The sequence below is a fragment of the Spermophilus citellus genome, assembly GCF_964194105.1.
Source record: "Spermophilus citellus genome assembly, chromosome: 17".
Lineage (NCBI taxonomy): Eukaryota > Metazoa > Chordata > Mammalia > Rodentia > Sciuridae > Spermophilus > Spermophilus citellus.
The window spans coordinates 12,347,143-12,371,262 of NC_138199.1; the positions used below are offsets into that span (position 1 = coordinate 12,347,143).

General features: G+C 36.4%; 1 protein-coding gene across 7 annotated transcripts in view; it reads left to right on the forward strand.

The window, feature by feature from the left end:
* Nucleotides 1-24,120, forward strand: part of STX8 (syntaxin 8) — a 250,382-nt gene that overhangs the window by 126,064 nt on the left and 100,198 nt on the right. For all 7 annotated transcript variants that reach the window (XM_081272232.1, XM_081272230.1, XM_081272231.1 and 4 more), the window contains one exon: nucleotides 18,873-18,974. In XM_081272232.1, the coding sequence (XP_081128358.1) occupies nucleotides 18,873-18,974 (102 nt within the window). The remainder of the gene's footprint in view (nucleotides 1-18,872; nucleotides 18,975-24,120) is intronic.

Genomic DNA, 24,120 nt, shown 5'->3' on the forward strand with positions numbered 1-24,120 from the left:
TTATATATATGTGTACCTTTCTATAAATACCTGCCTCAGGAAAATGCCAGTGTGGACTTCTTCCCTTTACACCCTTTTTAGAGTGGAGAACCATACCTAAAAACCTGTCTGAAGTGCCATGACTTGGTGGAAAAATATAGGTAATTTTTATGCAAAACAGAAATATTTTCTTAAGTGGAGAAACATTTCTTCTTCAAGTTGCTTGGTTTTTGTTGCTGTTTGCTTTGGGGGTTTTGTTTGCTTTTTGTAGTGCTGGAGATTGAACCCAAGGCCTTCACATGCTAAGCACACACTCTACCACTGAGCTACACCCCCATCCCAAATTACTTTAATAAAAAGAGAGAGTGCATGGTTAATTTCAGTTTTCTGATTGACAGATGTCATGATGCTGAATCTCTCAGCACCTAAGTCTTACTCAACTACCTCAGCTTCCTCAGAGATCTATACAAAAGAAAAATATGGGGAAACCAAGGTGATGTTCCCATGGAATGGGAAAAATGCAGACTATGTTTAGTCTGGAGTTAGACATAGACCTGAAATTTGAGACATGAGTGGCATGAGCTTCTGAGTAAAGCATTTGCATTGAAATCCAGAGACCTCATCTTCTGAAGCCGTACCACTTATTAGTGGGGTAACTTGGGTAAGCTACATAACCTCTGTGGGTCTGTCTTGACATCTGTGAAATGTGCTAACAGTTTCCCTCTCTGCAGTTCTGGATCCATAGGAGGCCGATGAGATAATACTTAGTTCCAGTGCTTTAAAACTGTTAGCGACATCTTGCATATTTTTAAAATTCCTCACTTATGTGAAATCAGATGGAAACAGGGAGCATAATCCTAACTTAGAAATAATAATTCGGGGCTGGGGATGTGGCTCAAGTGGTAGCGCGCTCGCCTGGCATGCGTGCAGCCCGGGTTCGATCCCCAGCACCACATACAAACAGAGATGTTGTGTCCGCCGAGAACTAAAAAATAAATATTAAAACACTCTCTCTCTCTCTCTCTCTCTCTCTCTCTCTCTCTCTCTCTCTCTCTCTCTCTCTCTCTATCTTTAAAAAAAAGAAATAATAATTCATGAAATTTTCATGAAAAGCTAAGTCTAAAAGTTTTGTTGATCTAAAAGGAAGAACCTCGAGATAGCATTCAAGACTTTTTCAATCACTCATTCTCTTTTGGAACTTACGTGTTTTGTTCTTGGATGTAGGAATTTGAACATGCTGTAAATATTCTGTAGTGGGGATGGATATGAGAATGTAAGTCGGTGATCCTGTTGGCATTTCCGAGTCCTAGAGAAAAGGAAATTTCTCAGGCAGACAAATCCTGTTGGATTGAGGTGAGACTATTTTTCAAAGGGATCAGAGTTTTAATAGTTTAGGTCTGGATATTTCATGAGAGCCTCTCTAGAAGCTTAAGTGAAAATAGAGGTATAAAGACTGTGTAGGGCTTTTTATAATTGTGAGACAGGAAATGTTAGCAAACATCTTTGGCTCGTCTAAGACTTGATGTTTGATAATGATGATTGTGGCCAAAAAGATATGGCATAACCAAGTAACAACTGTACTCTGTTACAACAATTAATAATCATATTTTTAGTTTTATAGCATTTGAGTAACTCTACTGAGTATGGACAAGTATGCAATTTACTATAAAATTTGTACCCAGCATGCAGAAACATTCAACTGGATCATAAATTTTGCCTAATATGCTAATGTGTTCATGTTATAAAATAATAATTCAATATTTACTTAATACTTTGGAAGACATTTTTAGGGACAACTTGAATGATCTCATCTTTCAAACAGAGCAAAAATAAAACGGTACAAACAAGGCAGTCTTGGGATGCGTGAGCTGATAGTCCTCCTTTTCCTTTCTGGATGTTGTGGGAAAGCCTCTGGAGCCAAGCAGATTGTTATTCAGACCCCGCTTTGCCACTTACTAACTCTGAGACTTGGGACAGATCATGGGACCTCTGTAAGGGTCACGTTTTGAAACACTGGCCTCATAGGCTATCCTAAGGATTAATGGAAACAGCTCATAGGAGTCACTCAGGAATTGCTGACTTTTCTTTAATAAAATTCTCACTTTTGCATATAACTAGGGAGTGAAAGAAAATTGAGGAAATAGGCCTGTTGACATTTCTTATGGATATCCTTAGTAGGAAATTAGCTGGCGGGAGATGTGAATCTGTTGCCAGACTCTTCTCTTCCATTCATCTGCTTTCCTATCCTTATGTCAGTACTATATTGTCTTGATAACCATAGTTTTAGAGGAAGTCTTGAAACCAGATAGTATATCTTTTCCAACTCTGTTTTTCTTTTTCAAAATATGAGTCAAAGTGGGAAGAGGAGACACCTTTGCCTTGTTCCTGATCTTAGGGGGAAAGTGCTTAATGTGTCATCTTTAAATATGAGGTTAGCTGTAGACTTGGTTTTGTTTACAATAGGCTTCATTCTTTAGAACAGTTTTAGATCTACAGAGAAACTGAGAAGTACTACAGAGGGTTCCCTGATACCCCACATTGAATCCCCTGTTGGTAACATCTTATGTTAGCAGGTATATTGGTTACAATTAATGAATCAATATGGATATTTTATTATTATTAATTAAATCCATAGTTCATTCAGCTTTTACCTAACTTTCTTTTTCTGTTTCATTATCTTGTCCAGGATGCCACATTGTGTTTAATTGTCTTGTCTCCTTAGATTCCTTAGCTATGACAGTTTCAAGACTTTCCTTGTTTTTTTATGGTATTGACATTTTGAGGGGTGCTGGTTAGGTATTTTGTAGGACACCACACAGCTAAAATTTCTCTGATGTTTTTCTCATAGTATTGGGTTTATGGCTTATTGACATTTTCATCACATTGAGGGTACATACTGTCAGTGTGATTTGTGACTAATTTGACCTGGCTTAGGTAGTGTTTTTCAGACTTCTTCACTGTAAAATAACCAATACTCCTGATACTCTTTTCCTTTCACCCCTATTCCTGTACTACATCCTTTTATAGGAAGTTATATGATGCAGCCCACACCTAAATGCTGTTACTCCTGCCTCCTTGACAGTGGAGTATCTACACAAATGGTTTGGAATTCTATATGAGAGATTTATCTCTTTTCCCCCAGCTATTAATTTTTTTAATCATATGTTTTTTTTTTTAAAGAGAGAGAGAGAGAGAGAGAGAATTTTCCAACATTTATTTTCTAGTTCTCGGCGGACACAACATCTTTGTTGGTATGTGGTGCTGAGGATCGAACCCGGGCCGCACGCATGCCAGGCGAGCGCGCTACTGCTTGAGCCACATCCCCAGCCCCCATATGTTTTTGTTAATATAGACTCATAGATGTTTATTTCATACTTTGGATTTTTGACCCCAAACTATTTATTTTGTTGTTTAGAATCTTCCACTGTTAGCTACTGGGGAACCCTTTCAGTTGGCTTCCATGCTCCTTTAACACATGCCGCAGTGGGGGATTTGTTTTTTATTTTTATTTTTAAAGCACTCTCTTACTGTCTGGCACTACAAACACTCCAGATTGCTCTTATGTATGCTCTTGGGCATGCTCTTTCCTCACCTGAATCAATCATTTCTCCAAAAGGTCCTGGTTCCTTTTATTGGAGAATTATATTAGAAACTAAGATCTGGGCGCTGAGTGTGCTTGTTGCTTCTGGGGATATTGGTTTTTTAAGACCTTCTTAGTTAACAAAGACAGAAAGATATATTTGCCAACCTATGTATATATATATACATACTTATATATAACCATTCATATCTATATTAAGCTAAACATGAGTTTATCCTGTCTCCAGCTCTAAGCCATTACCACATGTACTGTTCTAGCCTCATCCCCTTGCTATGTATAAACTTCCATTCACCAGTGAGAATTGGCATTCATCATCTGCTATCCATTCCCTTAATTGTTCAGTTCTGTACCATAAATACCAGGATGAGAACTGTTAACTCACAGCCCCCCAGGAAATAACCTCATCAACTAGAATTCGGTGCTTATGTATAGTTCTCTTTGCCTTTTTTCTTAGAGATGCAACTCTCCTCCAGAGTTACATAGACTAGCACCATTTGTTTTGCCTCTTTCAGTGATGTTATTCATACATTCATAAATTCAGTTAGATGTTTTAGATGTTTTCATATGTTCAGAGTTAAATCCTTTTATCACAGTCCACATTTCGTCCTGGAACCACCAACCTCCTAAATGATTTTTTTAATTTAAATAACATACATTAAGATTGCATTTTATACTGTAACATTCTATAGTTTTTGACAAATGCATAATGTCGTCCATCTGCCATTACTGTTTTATACCGAATATTTTACTGCCCTAAAAATTCTTGTGTATCACCTATTCATCCTTCGCCTCCTCCCATTTGGATTGTTTTACTCTATATAATTTTGTCTGTTCCAGGATGTCATATAATTGGAATCATACAGTATATTGTAGCCTTTTTATGCATGCAGGTTGCTAAGAAACACATGTTGGTTATCTATAAGTCATTTCAATCAGAGCTGAGCACATTATCATCAGGATTCCAGTCTTCTCAAATAATGGAAAGTGGTTGAGTTTTTAATTTTTTTCTTTTCTCATTTTTGTTACCTTACTTAGCAATGATTCTGATGTAACTTACATTTTTTAAAGTAAACTTTTTATTAAAGGGCTAGGAAAACTGATGAAGTTTTTATTGAATGTGCCTAGTCTAAGGCTTTTTAATGCCTTAGTAACATGAGGTATGTAATGCTTTTAACAGTCTTCAAACTAGTACTAATGGTATCTTCTGTGAGCTCTGATTTTTTTATGACTGTTAAAATTTTTGTGTTTTCATACTGATTATAAGAGTTAAATATTAGGAGAATATTCTGGATCATGGGGATGATCGCTGTATTGTTTTGCTAAGCTATTCCAGTTCATGTTTGTATACATATGTGGAATTGTCTTGGATACCAATAGTTCTTGGCTGATGAGAGAAGGAAGTATATTTAATATGTAATAATGTATTTTATTCTAAGAGAAAACCAAAGGCTATCACTAGGCATTGTATAAAGGGTGTCTCCACAGTTGGAATAAAAATAAAGAATAACAGGCCAACCTAAAAGACCTATATCTTAGACATGTTTTAAGCAGCAATTTATTATTCATAAAATAAACTTTGTAAACATTAAGTTGTAACTGTTAAATAGAATTTTAGGTTGTTTTTTTCTTTTTCTTCTTCTTCTTCTTTTTTTTTTTTTTTTTTTTTGTTTTTTGGTGGTGGTGGTAGTGGGGGACCAGGGATTGAATCCAGGGTGCATAACCACACATTTTTAATTTTGAGACAGGGTCTCACTAAGTTGTTTAGGGCCTTGCTAAGTTGCTGAAGTTGGTTTTGAACTTGTGATCCTCCTGCCTCAGCCTCTCAAGCTGCTGGGATCACAGGCATGCACCACCATGCCTGGCTAGAATTTTAGTTGTGTAGTTTGATTGATTGATTTGATTGATGGTGCTGGGGATTGAACTCAGGGCTTTGTGCATGCTAGACAGGCACTCTACCACTGAGTTACACCCCCAACCCATAATTTTTATTTTTAATGTAAATATTTTTCATACTATAAAGAGCCATAAATATAAATGATATACATGTGCATTTATATGTATTTAATTAAATAATTGAATACAAAACATCAATACTGAGGGATGCAAAAGCATTTTTTTTAACTGATAGCCAACTGTATACACCTCAAGATTGGGAAACCATGGCTTAACACGTGGCAAGTTTTCAGTAAATATTACTAGTTGTTATGGTTTTAAATACTATGAGCTTTTAGTAATGCACTGGTCTAGTCTGGCTGTCTTCCCTTCCCCACATTTTGGCATGCATTCACTGCTGCAAGTCAGGCAAATTGCTCCCTCCTTGCCCTTTCCTCCCACACCAAAGCAGCTTTGAACACGGTCAGCATCACCTACTCCTTTGCCAGTGCAAGAGGCCTGGCCTGTTCTATAGCTGCTTTTATCAGTTACCACCCCTCCCCAGCCTTCTTTGGGTTGTCTTGTTTTATCTTCTCCTTTGCTTCCTTTTGTTTTTCTTTTCTTGTTTTGTAAGTGTTGATGTTCTCTGAGACTCTATCTTTACCCATGACTCTGTTTGTTGTATAGTTTTTAATTTTCAAATTAATATGCAACAAAACTGACTTTCCATATGTGTTTGTATGTAGTTCTGAGCATCTTTATACACGTATAGATTTGTGTAACCATTACCATAAACAAGACATAGAACAATTCCTTTTCTCAAACTGTCTTGTGCTATTCCTTTGTGGTCATACCCTCCCTCATTCCCAACCTCTTGTACCCATTGTCTTCTGTCACTAAGGTTGTGTCTTTTGGTGACTATCTTATAAATCGTATCATACATGTGAAATATTTTAGTATTCCATTTTAATTTTCTACTGTGTATTTTACTGAGTCTCTTTGTATAGATTGTTTTAGTAGTTACTAGGAATGACAGCATATATTTTGTTTTTTATTTTTATTTTTAAAATTTTAATTTATGGGAAGGAATGAATATGTATATATATATTTCAAAATTTATAGTCTACTGAAAAATCAGTATTTAACCTCTTCAAGTGAAATGTAGAAAATACCAGCATAGGTCCCTTTATTCTCCCCACTTTGTCTGTCTTACGTACCTTGAAACCAGACCTTGTAAGTTTGACTTTAACTGTAGAGCATGTATTAAAGAGGTCCATTGGTGAATACATTTGTCCAGACATTTGTCATTTCTTTTGCTTGCCCTTCATTTCTGATGCTCCAGGTTTTCTACTGGTACTCTTTCTTTTCTGAGTAACTTCCTTGAGTGCCTTTTACAGTAGAGTGGCTAACAACAGATTTTCTTAGTACTCTTCTTCGTCAGAGAGTATCTTTATTTTTTTGAGGCACCAGGGATCAAACCTATGACCTCTCACATTCTAGGAGGATGCTCTACCACTAAGCTACAACCGCAGTCCTGAGAATGTCTCTATTTTACCTTCATTCTTGAAAGGTATTTTTGCTGAAGATAGAATTCTGTGCTGAGAGCTTGTTTCTTCCGAGAGAGAGAGAGAGAGAGAGAGAGAGAGTGTGTGTGTGTGTGTATGTGTGTATGCGCGTGTGCACACGTGTGCGGAGGGGGGTAGGGGTGGGGAATTGGGGATTAAATCCAGGGCCTAACACAAACTAGGCAAGTGTTCTACCACAGAGCTACATCCTCAAATTTTTTAAATTATATTTTGAGAGAGAATCTCATTAAGGTATCCAGGCTGGACTCAAACTTTAAATCCTCCTACCTCAATCTCCCAAATAGCTAGGATTACAGATAGGCACTTCTATAGAAGTTACTACTACAGAAGTTACACTTCTTTCTGGCCTCTAATTTCTGCCAAGAAATCCACATTTTGTGAAATCTTTGTTCCTTTAAAAATAATGTTCTTTTTCTTTAGTTGTTTTCAAGATTTTTTTCCCCTCTATCTTTAGTGTTTACAGCTTGGTTATGACATGGATTTGTTTATATTATTTGGGGTTTGTTGAGCTTCTCAAATATGCCAAATTTAGGAAAATTCAGCCGTTATTTCTTAAATCATTTTTTGCTATCTTCACTCTTTGCCTTCTCTTCTAAGACTCCAGTGGCATAAATGTTTGATCTTTCCTCCCCTTGAGGCGCTATTAATTTTTATTTTCCTTGTCTCTTTTCTCTTTGTGTTTTTTTTTTGTATGGATAGTTTTTATTGTACTATTTTCTAGTTCTCTGCCTCTTTCCTTATTGTCTCTGCTACTGAGATCATTCAGTGAATTGTATATTTTTCAGTCCCGAAATTTACATTTGGTTCTGCTCCATATCTTTGCTGAGATTTTCTGTCTTTTCATTTGTTTCAAGAGTGTTCACTGTTACTTGTTGGAGCATTTTTATTGTAGCTGTTTTAAAGTCTTTGTCAGATAATGCCAAAACTATGGTTTCTCAGCATTCTATCTGTTGATTTTTTTTCCCTTGCAATTTGACATTTTCTGGTTCACCATGTGCTGAGTACTTTTGAATTGTATCTGGACTTTTTGATTATTATGAGACTCTGACTCTGGTTTAAATCCTACAGGCATATAATCATGGGACAGTCCTTTAAACTGTGAATATACTGGTTCCCAATGACTCTTCATCCAGTGGTTATAACATCAATTTCCGAAGTCAATTTTTTATAGGTGTTTGCAAAATGATATGAATATTTGCCTTTTGAGAGTGATAAAACTGTACAGAAAAGCATGTCAATGTTATTAAAAGAATGCTTGTTATTTTGGAGAACTAGAGAAATAGTAGTAATTAGAAGGCAAAGTAGGATACAAAGGAATTGTTGAGGCTTTTCAGCTTCCTCTTTGTTTACATTGGTAATAATTAAATGGGCATTCACTCTGTGATAATTCAGGCTGGGATTGTAGCTCAGGGGTAATGCACTGGTCTGGAATGCACAAGGCCATGGGTTTGAGCTCCAGCACTGCATAAAGAAAAAAAAAGGTACACATGCTTTTTGATAATTAACTGAGGTATACATATGGTTTTTCATATTTTTCTATATGTGAGGTATGTTTCACATCAAAAAATAAAAATTCTATTTATTTACCAGAGACCGAACCCAGGGGTACTTTATCACTGATCCACATCCCCAGACCTTTTAATTTATTTATTTATTTTTATTTTGAGGCAGGGTCTTTCTCAGTTGCTGAGGGCCTCACTAAATTGTTGAGGCTGGCTTTGAACTTGTGGTCCTCTTCCCTCAGCCTCCTAAGCCACTGGGATTACAGGTGTGTACCACTGTACCCGGCAACCCAACCAATTTTGATTTTCTTTTTTTCCCATTTATGTATTCATCATTTAAGAATACTATTTAAAGTAATTTTATTTTTCTGGAATGGTGCTTGAATGGTATACCCACATAACTTTGGGAGGATGTTACAACGTTATTTATCTCTGAAATATTTTTCTAAAGATTGTGTGTGGGTATATTTCAGAAAAATATATAAAATATGTGTACATAGATATATGGATGTACAATCACTTTTATTTATTTCTATATGTATATGCACCTATCACAGTTCACTTTGACACAATGCTCATTTATATTTTTTCTAGCTCTGAATACTTATGCATGCTTTCTGCAAATGGGAGCAAGGCCAGCAGATTATATCCCCAGGCAGTGAATATTAGTGCAGCATGAGGCAAATGCTCTCAACCATTTGGCCCTCCTAAAATGAATGTGTTTTGCATGTGTTATTTACTATATTTGGTCTTTCTGCCACTTAATTTGTGTTCTGACAGTTTGGAGCTCTAATAGCTGACAAAAGTATGTAAGTGATATTGCTGTACCTGTCATAAAGGTGATTTTGCTGGATTTATAAAATGCATGTTTTATGGCAGCTCCAGGTGATTTTTAAGAACATGGAAGTTAAAGATGAACAGACAGGGATTTGGACAGTCCTTTGGTATGAAGGACATTATAAACCTCAGTGCAACATGGAAAGAGCAAACCAAGCAGTGATCGAGTAGGGGAAATCTGGCCAAAGGCCTGCCTGCCATGGCTTCAGAGCCCCCCAAGCAGATATAGTGAGTGATTGCCATCCTGTGATGCTGTAAGCCCTTTCCTGGAACAAACCTGTGTAGTTTGGTCTCACTTAGTACTCTTCTTTTCATGACCTTGTTCCCTATATTAACAAGATGGGTGTGTGCTCTCTGGTTGCATGTGCTGTTATGTCTTTCTCTCATCCATGAGCATCCACCACAGCATGGATAGATATATTTATTTACCTATGATGTGTATATAAATGAATGAATGAACAAATGACAAAGTTTCAGTGTTGCCCAGGTTGGTCTTGAAGTCGTTGACCCAGTGTTCCTCCCCTTCTCTGCCTCTTGAGTAACTGGGACAACAGGTACACAAATGCACCAGCTTGGAATGGATAGGTTTTGAATCCATAGATCATAGTCTTTGTCCTTACACATCTTTCTACTCCATTGTTTTCTGATATTTAGTGTGTCACTGTCTGAAACCAGTTTAATTTTTTCCCTTTGTTGGTAAGCTTTCTTTCCTGCTTCTCACTTATTAGAATGCTTGTACAATTTTTTTTCTTTATTCTCACGTTTAGAAATTTTATGAAATGTTGCTAGAACTTTTCATTAATGTTGCACAAAATGTAGTTTTGTTGTTGTTGTTTAGGAAGACTCATGTGTTTTATAAGCTTAAGGAAATTTTCTTCTTTGATTTTTGTTTCTGCTCCTGTTTTCCTGGATCTTTATTCCTGCCTCTTACTTGTTCTCCCTAAATGTTTTTCCTTTGTGTTCTGGGAGATTATTCAGGCTCACTTTCTAGGTCTTTTACCTATTTTAACTGCCTTCATTGTAGTTTTTCCTTTGACAATTATGCTTCTACTTCATACAGTGTTATTAATAATCTTATTTGTTCTCTTATTGTGGCTCTCTGTTCTTGTTGCATTGATTTGGTATCCCCTTAAATCTTTTTTTAGAAAGAAACTGGACAATTTTTCAAGGTTTCTTTTTCTGGAAAGAATTTTGTTTCCTAGGGTGCTGGGGAAAGGGAAAGAGAACAGTCTTTTGAATACTTCTCAGATGTTTCTTTGAGCTCTTTACTGTTCTCTTTGCTCTCTTCACATGCAGAGATGTGTGTCTATTTTAGAAGTTGGGAAGGGTTTCTTCTTAGTATACAGCTCTGTTACATATTTCAGGCCCAGTTGAAAGGCCTTGGTTTATGGCAGGAGGGAGTAGGAATGAGCCTATGCTTTTTGCCTCGCCTGGCCTACCTGGCCATGTGTAAGATGTGGCCAGGGCAAATTTCTCCCTACTTCTTTCCATGGCCTTCAAGCCTGCATGGCTCCGAGAGACTCTGCATGGGTCTACAGAGGTTCCTACCAACCTCCCTGCCTTAGGATGCTTTAGGTGAGTTGTTATTGTCCTTTTGCTTAGTTATAGGTCAATCTTTTCTTCTGTCCCTGTTTTCCGTAATACATTTGACATCTCTTCCTAGTGTTATTAGAGGCCACCATACCTATTTTTAGTTTCCATCGATCATTTCAAGTATCAATTCAATGGTAGGGAACAGAGGGAATTAAAGAAATACCTTCAAGACTGGCTCTTTCCTCATTGTATTGTTTTTCGTTTTCTGTGGTTTTTGTTTTGCTTGAGGAACTGGGGTTAAAAGTCAGGGACTCAAACATGCTAGGCAAGCACTCTACCCCTGAGCTACAGTATCCTCAGCTCTTTTTACTTTGAGGTAGGGCCTCACTAAATTGTTCAGGCTGGCCTTGAACTTGCAATCCCCCTGCCTCTACTTCCTCAGTAGCTAGGATTGTAAGCATGTGCCACCATACCCAACACTTATTTTTTTTTAATAAGCATTTATCTTCAAGTGTCATTAGCAATGTTAAGGAATGGCATAATAGCATAATGATTGCATCCTTGAGAATCCATTATTCATATAAAAAAGCATCAGATTCATCTGACACATGTTCTGCCTTTATATAGAATTTATTGAGGCTGTAATTGAGTAGAAAAAATTATGTGGTATAATTGGAGTCTGATATTTTGAAATAATACGATATTTCTTAGTGCTTTTCATTGTCAGTTTTGTGCTATCTTTACATTGTCCTTCTTTCCCCATTCTGTGCTATAATGGCACTTGATATCTCAAATGAAATGTAGGCTTCTTCTCGGAACCAAATGCAAACACCAGGAAGCAAGATAACAGTTCCTCTTTGGAGGCTCAACTGTCAGAAATCTGAAATAATCAGCTGGTTGTTCCACAGCCTGTACTCTGAAACCTGTATTTAATTTGCTCTTAATAGACTGTGGTTAGGGGAATTCCCACCTTAGTTGCTGTGGTCTGCAAGGGAGGAATTCCCTTAGGTTCCCTGGCCTAGAAAATCTCTTTCTCAGAGTAACTGACAAGTAGAGTAAATTCTACCAAACCAACCAACCAACAGTGGCAGAATGAACCTTTTAAAAAATAATTTGATATTCTGTTTCAAAGTCCGTAAAGCATTCACAGTCTTACTTTGTTAACTTAAGGAAGTGAATCAAAAGAATGAAAATAATAATGAAAGAACGAATTAGTTGATTCATTATTTAGAAATAGGAAAGCATTCCAAGTATTTGACAATGGGCTGTTACTTATAGAATGGTGATTTAATGGAATGAATATTTTGTAACCAGTAGAAATTGTAACTGAAGGCTATATAGCTGCATGAAAAAATACAAATACTATTGTGTTGGGGAGGCTCTTTTATTGCAATTATGAGAAAACATATATTTCAGTTTTTAGACAGGAACTGTCTTCATCCATTTGCTACTGCTATAATATAATAGCAGAGTCTGGATAACTTATAAAGAAAAGAACTTTCTTGAACTTGTTGTCCGAGATCAAGGGGTCCTGTCTGATGACTTTCTTACTGTGTAACAACATGACAAAGGACATTACATGGCAAGATACAGCAAGTGTGCAAGCTTGGATCTCTTGCTTTTCTTATAAAGTCACTAATCCCATCATGGGGACCCCCAGTCTCATCACCTCATCTAATCCTAATTACCTTCCAAAGACCTCACCTCCAAATACCTCAATTTATTTATTTGGAAGTAAATTTTCTACCACATGCACATATTCAAACCATAGCATTCTGCCTCCCAAATTCATGTGCTTCTTACATGCAAAATAAATTCATTCTATTCCAGTAGCTCCAAAGTCTTGGTCCAGCACCAACTCGAAAGTCCAAGGTTTCATCTGAATCAGATGTGGATGAGACTCAAGGCATGATTCATCCTGAGACAAGTTCTGTCCAGCTGTGAAGTCATGAAATTACACAAGTTATCTACTCCCAAAATGCAGTAGGGATATAGACATTGGATAGATATTCCCACTGCAAAAGAGAGAGAGGGGGGCAAGAAAGAGGGATTATTGGTCTTAAGTAACTTCAAACAGGGAAAGTAATATTGAGTTTTAAATATGGAGAACAATTTCCTTTGAATCCATGTCCCCATATCATGGGGACACTGTGTTGGGGCTGGGCGTTTTCGGCCCTGGGGACCTTACCCCTATGCTTTTTTGGGCTCAGTCCAGGCAACAGCTCTTACTGTTTGGAGTCTTATTCCTACAGTTTTCCCTGGCTAGCATTATATGCTGGTAGCTCTACATTTCTGGGACTGTAAGAATGATTCTGCTCCTATGGCTCCATTAGACATTGCTCTGGTAAATGCTTTCTGCAGTAACCCTGCCCATGTGATAGGCTTCTGCTTGGGCCCTCAGGTAGCCTGCAGCATCTTTTGAAATCTAGGCAGAGGTGGTCATGTTTCCAAGCTCTTGCATTCTGCAGTCCTGTAGGCTTGACACCCACCGTGTGGCTGCTGCCAGTGCTTATTGCTTGTACACAACTTCTAGACCAATGGGTCCAGCAAAGTCACAGCTGGAGTGGTCAAGGAACACCATGATGGAATGTGGTGAGCTGAGACCTGCAGTAGCTCTGGGCCTGTGATGGGAGGACAACCTCCAAGATCTCTGAAACATCTTTCTGACACTGTCTTAATGAATAGCACCTGACTGCCTCTAACCCTGTGAATCTCTTTAGTAAATAGCCACTTGAACATATCTTTAGTACTTTCTCCCAAACATTCTTTTTCATTCCTTACATGGCTCTCCTGAAAATCTTCTGACTCTTTCTGCTTTGCTTTTAGTTGTAAATTCCATCTGAAATTATCTATTTGCTATGACATCTCACTGTGTGTGGTTAAAAGTAGCCATGCAGCAGTCTGGATGCTCTCATGCTTAGATAGTTCTTCTGCCAGATATCCTAGTTCATCAATCTTCAATCCTCCATTCCACAAAATCCTAGGATATGGACACAGTGCCTCCATATTGTTTGCAACTGTGTAACAAAGATGGCCTGTTCTCCATTTTCCAATACATTGTTCCTGGCATTCATCTGAGACCTCATCAAAATGACCTGTGCTGTCCATATTTCTGCCAGCACTCTGATGACAGCCATATGAGTAATCTCTAAGAAGATTCAGACTTCCGATAGCTTTTTCTGAGCCTTCGCTTAATGTTCCATTTACAGCAGTCTAGGCTTTTTCTAGCTTTCTGCAAATTCTTCTAGCCTTTACCCAAAGGTGCTTCCATACTTGAGGGTATTTATAAACTACAATTAAATTGTTTTTACGTCTTAAAAATTAGAGTTGTTTTAAAAATAATAGAAGAGGGTTACCAGCCAAAATGAAAAACTTTGTATTTGGTTTAGATTAAAACATTAATCCCTTCACTGTTGACTATTGAGTTTTGCTGAACTAATCTACAAATTTATTGATTTACCTCTGAGTCAGATTTCTCTCTAAATTTATAAATATTTGTAATATATCTAGAAACCTAGTTAGCATAGAACAGCCGACATATTTATTGTTAGACAAGGAGTATTTTGCACTTACTTTCCTATAATAACAGAGGATATTAAACCTGAACTTTATATTACATATTATGGTATTGAGACATATTGTGAGAGCCTGACTATAATCAGTTACATGACAACAATGTACCCCTCAGCTGTACAAGTCATATACAGTTACTATGGAATATCCTGATAAGGCATGAGGCGTGGATCATAAAAATACTTAATTTTTTGAACAGATTTTTAAGAACATAATGCCAATGTGTATATGGACAACCGAGAATAGGGGAAACCCCCAAATTAATGTTTTAAAAAATTAAAAGCTGTTGCTAGAGGTCATAAAGTTTAAAAGAAATCATCCAATAGATGGTCTCTCATTCAATTGAACAGTTAACTATTCCTTTCTATAAAGCAGACACATTATAGTGGTATAAATTTATCTTTTTAAAATATTCCATATTTTAAAAAAGCACGAGTTCCTCTACTTCTATATTTAGTTATTAGTTGTCTCTTACGTAGGAAAATAACACTGAATTTATATCAGCAAACAAAGCACAAGTTTGTACAACTAGGCTCAGCAGCAAAAGTAAAGAATAACAATGAAAAGTGAAAAACTAATGGAAGCCTCACAGAATGAGGATATTTGTGAAGGTCCTTGTCCTGTGTGCCCCATAGTCAACATTCCATCCAAAAAATCCTTAATTTTAAATGCTCCTGAATATAAAAACAACCGTGTACTGTGCTGACCCCCCCCCCCCCGCCACACACACACACACACACCATGTTTTAGGAAGAATACTGAGACTAAACATCGCATGTCACAAAATCGGGAAATCTCTTCCTTTGAGGACTTGTTAAGATTCCAAGTTGTCTCTAGCCTAAGACAAAAGAGATACAGGAAAATTATGAAAGAAAGGGCACTGAGATTGTGTCTGTCTGGAAGTAACTGGGGTTACAGTGGAAGCAGACAGATTTTCAGTTCATTATATAGAACTTTATAATAATTATAGTCACTGGCTAGCGCAACCACGGAGCTGTTTTTTTTTTTTTTAACAAGTGTCCTTGTTACCATTGCTGGAGTATTCAGTGAAAGATTTACATTTTCCCTGGCAGTGGAACAGTTAAAGATGAAGGAACCACAAGGTGGTGGAATGACTTCTTAACAGTTCTAAAGTTTTGTTAGTCTTAAAGCAGTTCTTCCTCCCTCCCTTTCTTCTTTATTCCTTCTTATTTACCGGAAAAGCTTAAGAGTACTCTAATATTGTAAACTTTAAATTATTTTTTTCTGGTTTACATTTTAAATTGTATAACTTATGTAAAATCAAATACACAGGGCTTTTAGTGTTCAGTTCTGAGTTTTGATAACTATATACATTCGTATTTATAATATTATAAATATGTAAATTATATAAATACAAATTTCATAACATATATAATATTTCCATCATTCTGAAAAATTCTCTTTTGTGCCTTTCTAGTCAATCCCCGAATTACCCTAGAGATATTTCTATCCTATGAGTTATGTTTATCTTTACATTTCATACAAATGGAACATAAAACACATGTCGATTTTTATTGTTTTAGCCAAAAAAATTTACTATTTATATAGTTTTTGCATTCATTAGTAACTCATTTTTTTATTTTATAGCTATAACCTGATTTGCTCACCCATTCTCCTAATGGTTGATATTTCAGTTGTTTCTAGTTTGGGGTTATACAAAAATATGTATAGAGCCTTATTTATGATAAGTCTTTTTGAGAAATATATTTTTATTTTTAATTAGCAAGCACCTAGGAGTGAAAGTTCTGAGTGAAAGAACAGATTATGATTGGCTTGATGAGAACTGATGTACACTTCTACAGAGCACACATCTTTCTAAACAATTAGCATTGTCAGTCTTTAATTTTAGTGTTCTAATGAATGTGAAGTTGTATCTTATCATGGTTTAAATTGGTATTTCTCTACAACTAACAATGCTGAATTCCTTTTCTGAGTCTATGAGCCATTTGTGTATCTTCTTTTGCAAAACATCTGTTCAGATCTTTTTTAAGGCTGGGTTTGTCTTTTCTAGGGATTTTTTATATGGTCTATATACAAATATTTTGTCAAGTACATATCCTGCAAATACTGTTTTTACCAGACTAAGACTTGTTTATCAGTTTTCGTAATGGTGTCTTTGGATGAGCACAAATTTTTATTTTTATAATATCTGACCAAATTTATTCTCTTTTGAATATTCCCTTTTTTCCTGTGCAAGAAATATTTGCCCATTCAAAGTCATAAAGATTTTCTCCTTTTTTTTTTTTTTTTTTTCTTCTTCTAGAAGCTTTATGGTCCTGGAACTTAGTTAGGTCTGCATGGTGGGAAAAAAAGTCATTTTGTTTCTGCATACATATATCCAGTTGTTCCAGCATCATTTGTTGAAAAGTCTATTCTTTTTCCATTTGAATGACTTTGTTGATGACTTTATTGAAAATTGGGTGTACATGCATGTGTGCACTCACAGAGGTCTGTCTCTAGGCTTTCTGTTTTGTATCATTGCTATTTTGTCTTTATTCTAATACATGCTGTCTTAATTATTGTGCATTTATGATAAAAAATGAATTGGTAGTTTAATATCTCCAACTTTTTTTCCTTTGTTAAGATTATTCAGACTACTTATAATTATTTACATTTCCATGTGAGTTTTAGAATTGCTAGTTTCATTTAAAAAGCGTGCTAGGAGTTTGAGATTACATTGGTTCTATACATCAATTGAGAAACGTGAATAGGTATCTTTTAAACATCGAGTCTTCTAATTTATGAATGTGCTATAATGCTTTTTTTTTTTTAGGTTTTCTTTAATTTTTTTTCCCGAATAGCATTTTGTAGTTTTAAGTGTGAAGGATTTACACATCTGTTACGTTTATTTCTAAGTACCTGATAAAGTTTTTTATGCTCTTACACTTAAATGGGTTTTCTTTTCTTTCTATTGTTTAAGTATTTGGAAATAAATTGCCTTTCACAGTTGACTTTGTATCTACCAATCTTTTAAGGTCACTTATTCTAATAGTTTTAAATAGATTTCATAGTTTTCTATGTACACAATCATGTCATCTGCAAATATAGTTCTTATCTTCCTTTCAGATCTTTTTGCCCATTTTTTCTCTTCCTTTTTGAACAGTATGTCAGATTTCTGTCACTTTGACAAAATATCTGAGTTATATAAGTTATAAAGAAGATAGATTTATTTGGGCTCATAGTTTTAGAGGATCCCACAACCTGGAAATAAATTCTTTTTTTTTTTTTTTTTTTGTTTGGTAGTACTGGGAATTGAAACCAGGGGTGCTCTACCACTGAGCTATATCCCTGGCCCTTTTTATTTATTTATTTATTTAGAGACAGGCTTTTGCTATGTTGCTGAGGCTGGCCTCGAATTTGAGATTCACAGCCTCCTGAGTCTCTGGGATTATAGGCATGTGCCACCACAGCCAGATAGAAATAATCATTATTAACATTAGAATGCCTCTTCCACATATATCCCTATAGGTATGTAAATATAGGAAGATGGATATAAGTAATTTCACATAATTAAGATCATAATATGCTGTTTTAAATGTCACTTAAAATGAAGTTAAATGTGTTTAATTTTACTTTTTAAAGATTAGCATAAAAAAATGAACTCCACAGAAAGGATCCTTGCAAGAGATAGTAATTACTAAAAGATGATAATTGCTAAAGATTCACCAAAAAATGACATAAAGCACATTGAAGTTTTAATAGTTTTAAAAAGCTATATATTTCTATGTTTAACTTGTTAATGGCTTGATGTGACTTGCTGTGAGAAATGGAAAAAAAATAATTATTTCAACTTCTTTTTACTTTACTTCCCTATTCCCAATGGTTCCCTAATTTTTCAGTTGGAATTCTGGGTCACATGTTGTTTGCAACATTTATGTACCTTTCTGTTATCCATATATTCGCTTAGTCTCAGTTCAGTTTTGAGATGAATTTCATTCTAACTATCCATTATCTCTTATGCCACGGTCTCTGGTTTCTTCATTAAGTTTTTTATTTTTATTCATCTCTTGCTTGGCTAGTTTTCTCATCAAGTGATTTTCTCAAGAAGAAGGGCCAAGGTCATCCCTGAAGTTTTCCTTCCTGTCACCTTTATACTTGAATGAAAATTTGGGCATAAATTCATTGTGTCATGCTTTCTTTTCCCTAAATTTGCTTTCCTGGAATCCCATTAAACCAGTTTTCTTTCTTTACTATTTTTTTTTTTTGGCCTATTTTAATCAGAATTGCAGTTTTCAAAGAATATCATATACCTTTTCACTCATGGTGCTTTACAGATTATTACTGGGAAGGATGATCACCGCTATGGAACCACAGTCTGAGCTGGGGTATTGTGGGAGTATTAATCTCCCATCTTGCTTTCCTTTATAGAGATAATTGATGACCTTGCCAGCCTTGTGGAGAACACAGATGAGAGACTTCGCACTGAAACCAGGCGTGTGAGCCTGGTGGACAGAAAGTCAGCCTCATGTGGTAAGAGATGATGATCATCACGGCCTGGCTTCTTGGATCACTTGTGGATTCACTCTGCTTTGAGTTTCCCATGTCTCATTACTGCGGGGATTTGGTTGCTCCTCTGATACAAGTGGTGTCATTTATTTGATGAAGCACTGACATTGCCAAAAGATGTGTTTATCTTATGATGAAATGAATTATTTGGGGTTCAGACAGATTATCATTCATTATCTTTTTCTTTTTTTAATCTAATCTGTGAAACCTTTGTTTGTTTACAGAGATTAATAGTTTGAGAAATTGTATAACATTATGCAGGTTGGTAGTGGTAGTTCTTGTAGGTTTTAAAGACGCTCTTGTTTGCTTTTCTGACTTTTAAAAACTATTAGCTTATTATTGAACCTGCCCCAGAACAGTTAAGAGTTGCTCAGGTTTTGAAGTCTGACCAAGTTAAGATCCTACATTTGGTGATGTTGTTTTTTTCAAGTCACTTTATGTTTTGATGCCTTGTATATAAAATGGGGATTCATATTTCACTTGGAGTACTTGGCTAGATATTCTGATTGAGTAGATCTAAGATGGAATTCAAGAGTGCACATTATTTGTTAAGAATGCCTAGCAGTTCTGATGCAGATGCTTGTTGTTCTGCAGTAATCCCTATGCAGCATTTTGCAAAGTTTAAATTATATATTGCCTATGTACAGTGCCTTGCCTAAAGGTAAGTGACACTAAATGTGTACAATGGTAGCAGTCACTGCGATTCTTATTTGTTGCTACATCTCACAAAGGTGCATGAGTTTATAAAGCTAACATGTGAAGAATCACTATTCTTCCAAACTCTAAACTCTTAGGTGCTTTCCAGTATTTTCTCTTTTTTTAATTTTTAATTTGATAATGCCTATTTGCAGGTAGAAATTGGGGTTTTCTATAGTCCTGAGAGGGGCAAAAAAGTGGGATAGAAAATAAGTTCTTAGGCCCACTTCAACTCAGAAGTGTACTAGGAGACTCTTGGCATTGGGACTCTAAAGAGCTATACCCTCTGAGTAATTTACACCCTTAAGTAAATTAAACTTGCACTTGAGGACTGTGGAGAAGGCAGTATTGGCACTGAATAGAATATGGGAGGAAAAAGAAAGGTGGGTGTGGGGGAATACAGTTTTGATAAGCTGGGTGAGAAAGGCCCTCATGTGAATTTGCACCGTGGACATAATACACTCAGGTAGCCTGGGAAACCCATACCATGAATTTGGTTTGAGGCTCCAGTTATATGTCAAAAACAAATGAAATGCCTATTAGAGCAAAGAATATTTATCCTACATCTCTAGGAATCAACCACATATATATATATATATTTCTAAAGGCAATGACCAGCGTGCAATTGAAGATAAGTGAGCAGAGAATAAGCTAGCATACATGGAATAGCACAGCATGAGCAAGGATCAGCAATAGACTGTGGAAAATGAAAACCAATTGGCATAGACTTGTAATTTAAAATTTATCAGACATAAATTATAACATTAATTCTGCTTTTTAAATTTAAAAAAAAAGTTAAGCTTGAAAACATCTTGATAGAACAGCAAACTCTTAAAAAAATAAAGTAGCATAGAAAATTTGAAGAGACCAAATAGAACTTATAGAAATTAAAAATAACTGACACAAAATGGAATAGATATTTTTCATTACCAGCAATAGAGAAAATCACCCAGAAGACCAAAAAAAAAAAAAAAAAAATTCACACTCCCTTTCCATAAATGCTAGCATTTAGAAGAGGACATCCAAATGCTACAGAAGTTAAATTATGATCTTAATAGGAAAGGCATTTGAGGGGTAAGGGATTGGTTCAAGAGCCTCAAGACACAGCAAAAATATTACTTACCTATTCCACTCAAATGCAAGGCATTGATCATTTGCATATTGATCATTTTATATGTAAACTCATACATACATGAAACTGCAGGCAAGGTGTGTTTTAACTAGTAGGGGTGGGATTTAAGCAAACCATTCAAATGTAACCCGATTACTGTTCACATGGTGCTCTCTTACTGTGTCACTAAGAGGACTTGAGTGGATGGCAGCCGGCACATCATCATTCTCCTCAAAGGAGTGCAAAACTATGTTGTGAGCCATGAAATGGCCTTTTGTTTCCCTATCCTGCACATATCTTCCTTGATGGTCTGACATACCAGTCATAGACGCTTGAGTAGTGAGGGAATTTCTAGTTATAAATACAGAACGAATTACAAGGGGGCCACACAGGAGAAGGGCCTGATGATGAATTTGTTTGTTCAGTTGTTAACAAAGAATTCAAGCACCTCTTTGTGAACCTTTCACTCCAGAGCCAGGCTTTAAAATTTTTGCTGAGATCTTTTTTGTGTGATTTTTTTTCCCCCTCCCTTTTCTTCTCCCACTGCAGCCCTATGATAGCATCAAGCAGAAAACAACATTGGGATTTTTTTTTCCCTAGACTCTAAAAGCAAATTAGACTTAGAGATTCCCTCTGGTACCTTTATGTATTTTCAGATCTGTTTCTTGTTTTTAGAACATTTACATAAAAGTAGGATCTTTGTAATTGCAGTTTAAATATTCAGTGTGCCTGATCCTCATTAGAATTCAAAATAGAGCCTTGTCTGAGTCTGAGGGAGGGAGCCAATTGTGAAAGCCCAGACGAAGAATTCTGAATGACTAGGGTTGAGGGACAGTCTTGCTTCTCAGCATAGTGACTATTACGTAATGTTGTCTAAGCACATCTATTGTGATTGCAGCAGCGTTCTGGTGATGTGATTAAAAATCGGCCCCCCCTGACCTTGCACAAACAGTCTTAACCTAGAACCATTGGGTCTGCCTTCAGCACTGCTGGACATGCAGCAGGACAGGCTTTAAAACAGTGCAGTACAGCACTACTGGGCAGGCATCACGCAGACCTGGATGTCTATTTGGGCTCTGCCACTTGCAGCCTGGCTGACTTGGAGAGCTCGCTAAGCCTCAGTTTCCTTCTCTGCACCATGAGGATAGCAATCACAGATTCAGCATCCCTACTCTGAAAATTCAAAATATTAAATACTCCAAAATCTGACACTTTTTTTTTGTGCTGTCATGATGTCACAAGTGGAAGATTTTACACTTGACCTCATGTAATGGGTCTCAGTCAAAATGCAGGCGCACTCAAAATGTTGTACAAAATTACCTTCAGGTTATGTATATAAGGTATGTATGAAACAAGTGAATATCTTGTTTAGACTTGAATCCCTTCCTTAAGATATCTTATTAGGTATATGCAAATATTCCAAAATCCAAAAATATCTGAAATCTGAAACACTTCTGGTCCCAAGCATTTCAGATAAGGGATGCCCAACTTATACACGTAGTTATTCTGTAGACTTATGGGAACAAATAGGTAGGATAGTGATTGGTACAAAGGAATCCTTACTCATCACCAGCTGTGTTAAGGTATGGGTTTAAGTTGATTGCAGAGAGCCTCTTCCATAGGTAAGACTCGAGGACTCCCGCTTCTATTTGAAACCAGCATAGAGCATTAAGGAGAAGCAATTACTTGAGCTAGTCATATAGGAATATTTTGGAGCTATGAAGTTAGCATCCTCATTTGATTCCAGAAGGAGTTGATTTTTTTTTAACCAGAAATTTGAAATTTTGTGGTTGAAGCCCATTATCAGTCATGAAGTTAGCAGAAGCCACCTCTAGTGCACATGCTACTGGTGATGATGTTGCCTTACCTTGTATGACTCTGCCAGTGTGTTTTTCTTACATTTGCTCTTTTTTTGGGGTGTGGGGGGGTACCGGGGATTGAACTCTGGGCACGCGACCACTGAGCCACATCCCAGTCCTATTTTGTATTTTATTAGAGATAGGGTCTCACTGAGTTGCTTAGCGCTTCACCATTGCTGAGGCTGGCTTTGAATTCGAGAGTCTCCTGTCTGACTCCTGAGCTGCTAGGATGTGCCACTGCACCTGGCATAATTGTTCTTTGAACCTGACAAAAATGTAGTTCAAAGTCGTGTAGTTTATTTCAAAGACCTTAGAGCTACTTTTGTCTTTCAAAAAATTGTTTTGAAAAATTATTTGTTGGGAGTATTTTTTCTTAGGTATTGTTTTATTGCTTTTTCTTCTTTTCCTTGTCATTGTTCATTGAGATAAGCTAGTGAAATTCCTTAGCCCCAAGGAATTACTTGTGTATATGGGTGTGTCTCCATACCCCCATGCCATCCTTATTCATTCTCAAGGGAGAAGTGCCCTGTCTGCCACCAAGGAATTCTGCCTTCAAAGTCATCTTGTCCTCTGGCTCTCTCCTTCATTCATTCTCTTCCTCTGTGCCAACATGATTACAGCATCTCCCTTGTTCTAGTACTGGGCTAGGAACTGGAGCTAAAAGATAGGTCTTAAGAGTATAGGAAAGGGACATCTGGTGTAAATCACTCATGACTGACCTAAGTCAGCCTGGAGCTCCAAGGTTTCCAAGAGACCACAACCCCAGAACCAAGGCTTAGAGAATGAGTAGATGCCACTTCTGAGTATGCTAAAGTGAAAATATCAAACTAATATAAGCAGAGTGTATATACCATGATCTCATTAAAGGAAAGGAAAGAGGAGCATATGCAGTGTTTGTTGAGGCTTGTATAGAGGTATGAAAGATCTGTAGTCAATATTCAGAGTGGTGAGAGTGGGTAAGGCCTGGGACAACTGATGGAGGTTACCAAGGATTTCTTTATATAACTTTAGAGTATCTTACAGTAAGCTTATGCCACCTTTGTAATTTAAAAAATTAAGTAAAATGCTTCTATAATTAATATTTTGGTATTATACTTTTTCTTTGCAAGTAGTATTTAATAGGATTATGGTAATGCTGTATTTTTAAACCCTTCTATATTTCAGTGTTATAAACATTTTGTTAATGATTAGTACCTCTCTACCAAGTAGCTATGTCATCATTTAACTCTGTACTCCTGTTACGGGCGCCTTGTTCCACATTCTGCTATATTAAATGTATAGTGGATTTCCCCCCTATATTTAGGGTTTATAAAATTTTTTCTTTCTCTCAGTTAAAATATATGTTATAGTTTTGATATGAGGTGTCTCCCAGAAGCTCATACATGAGACAATGCAAGAATTTTCAGAGGTGAAATGATCAGATTATGAGAGATTTTACCTAATC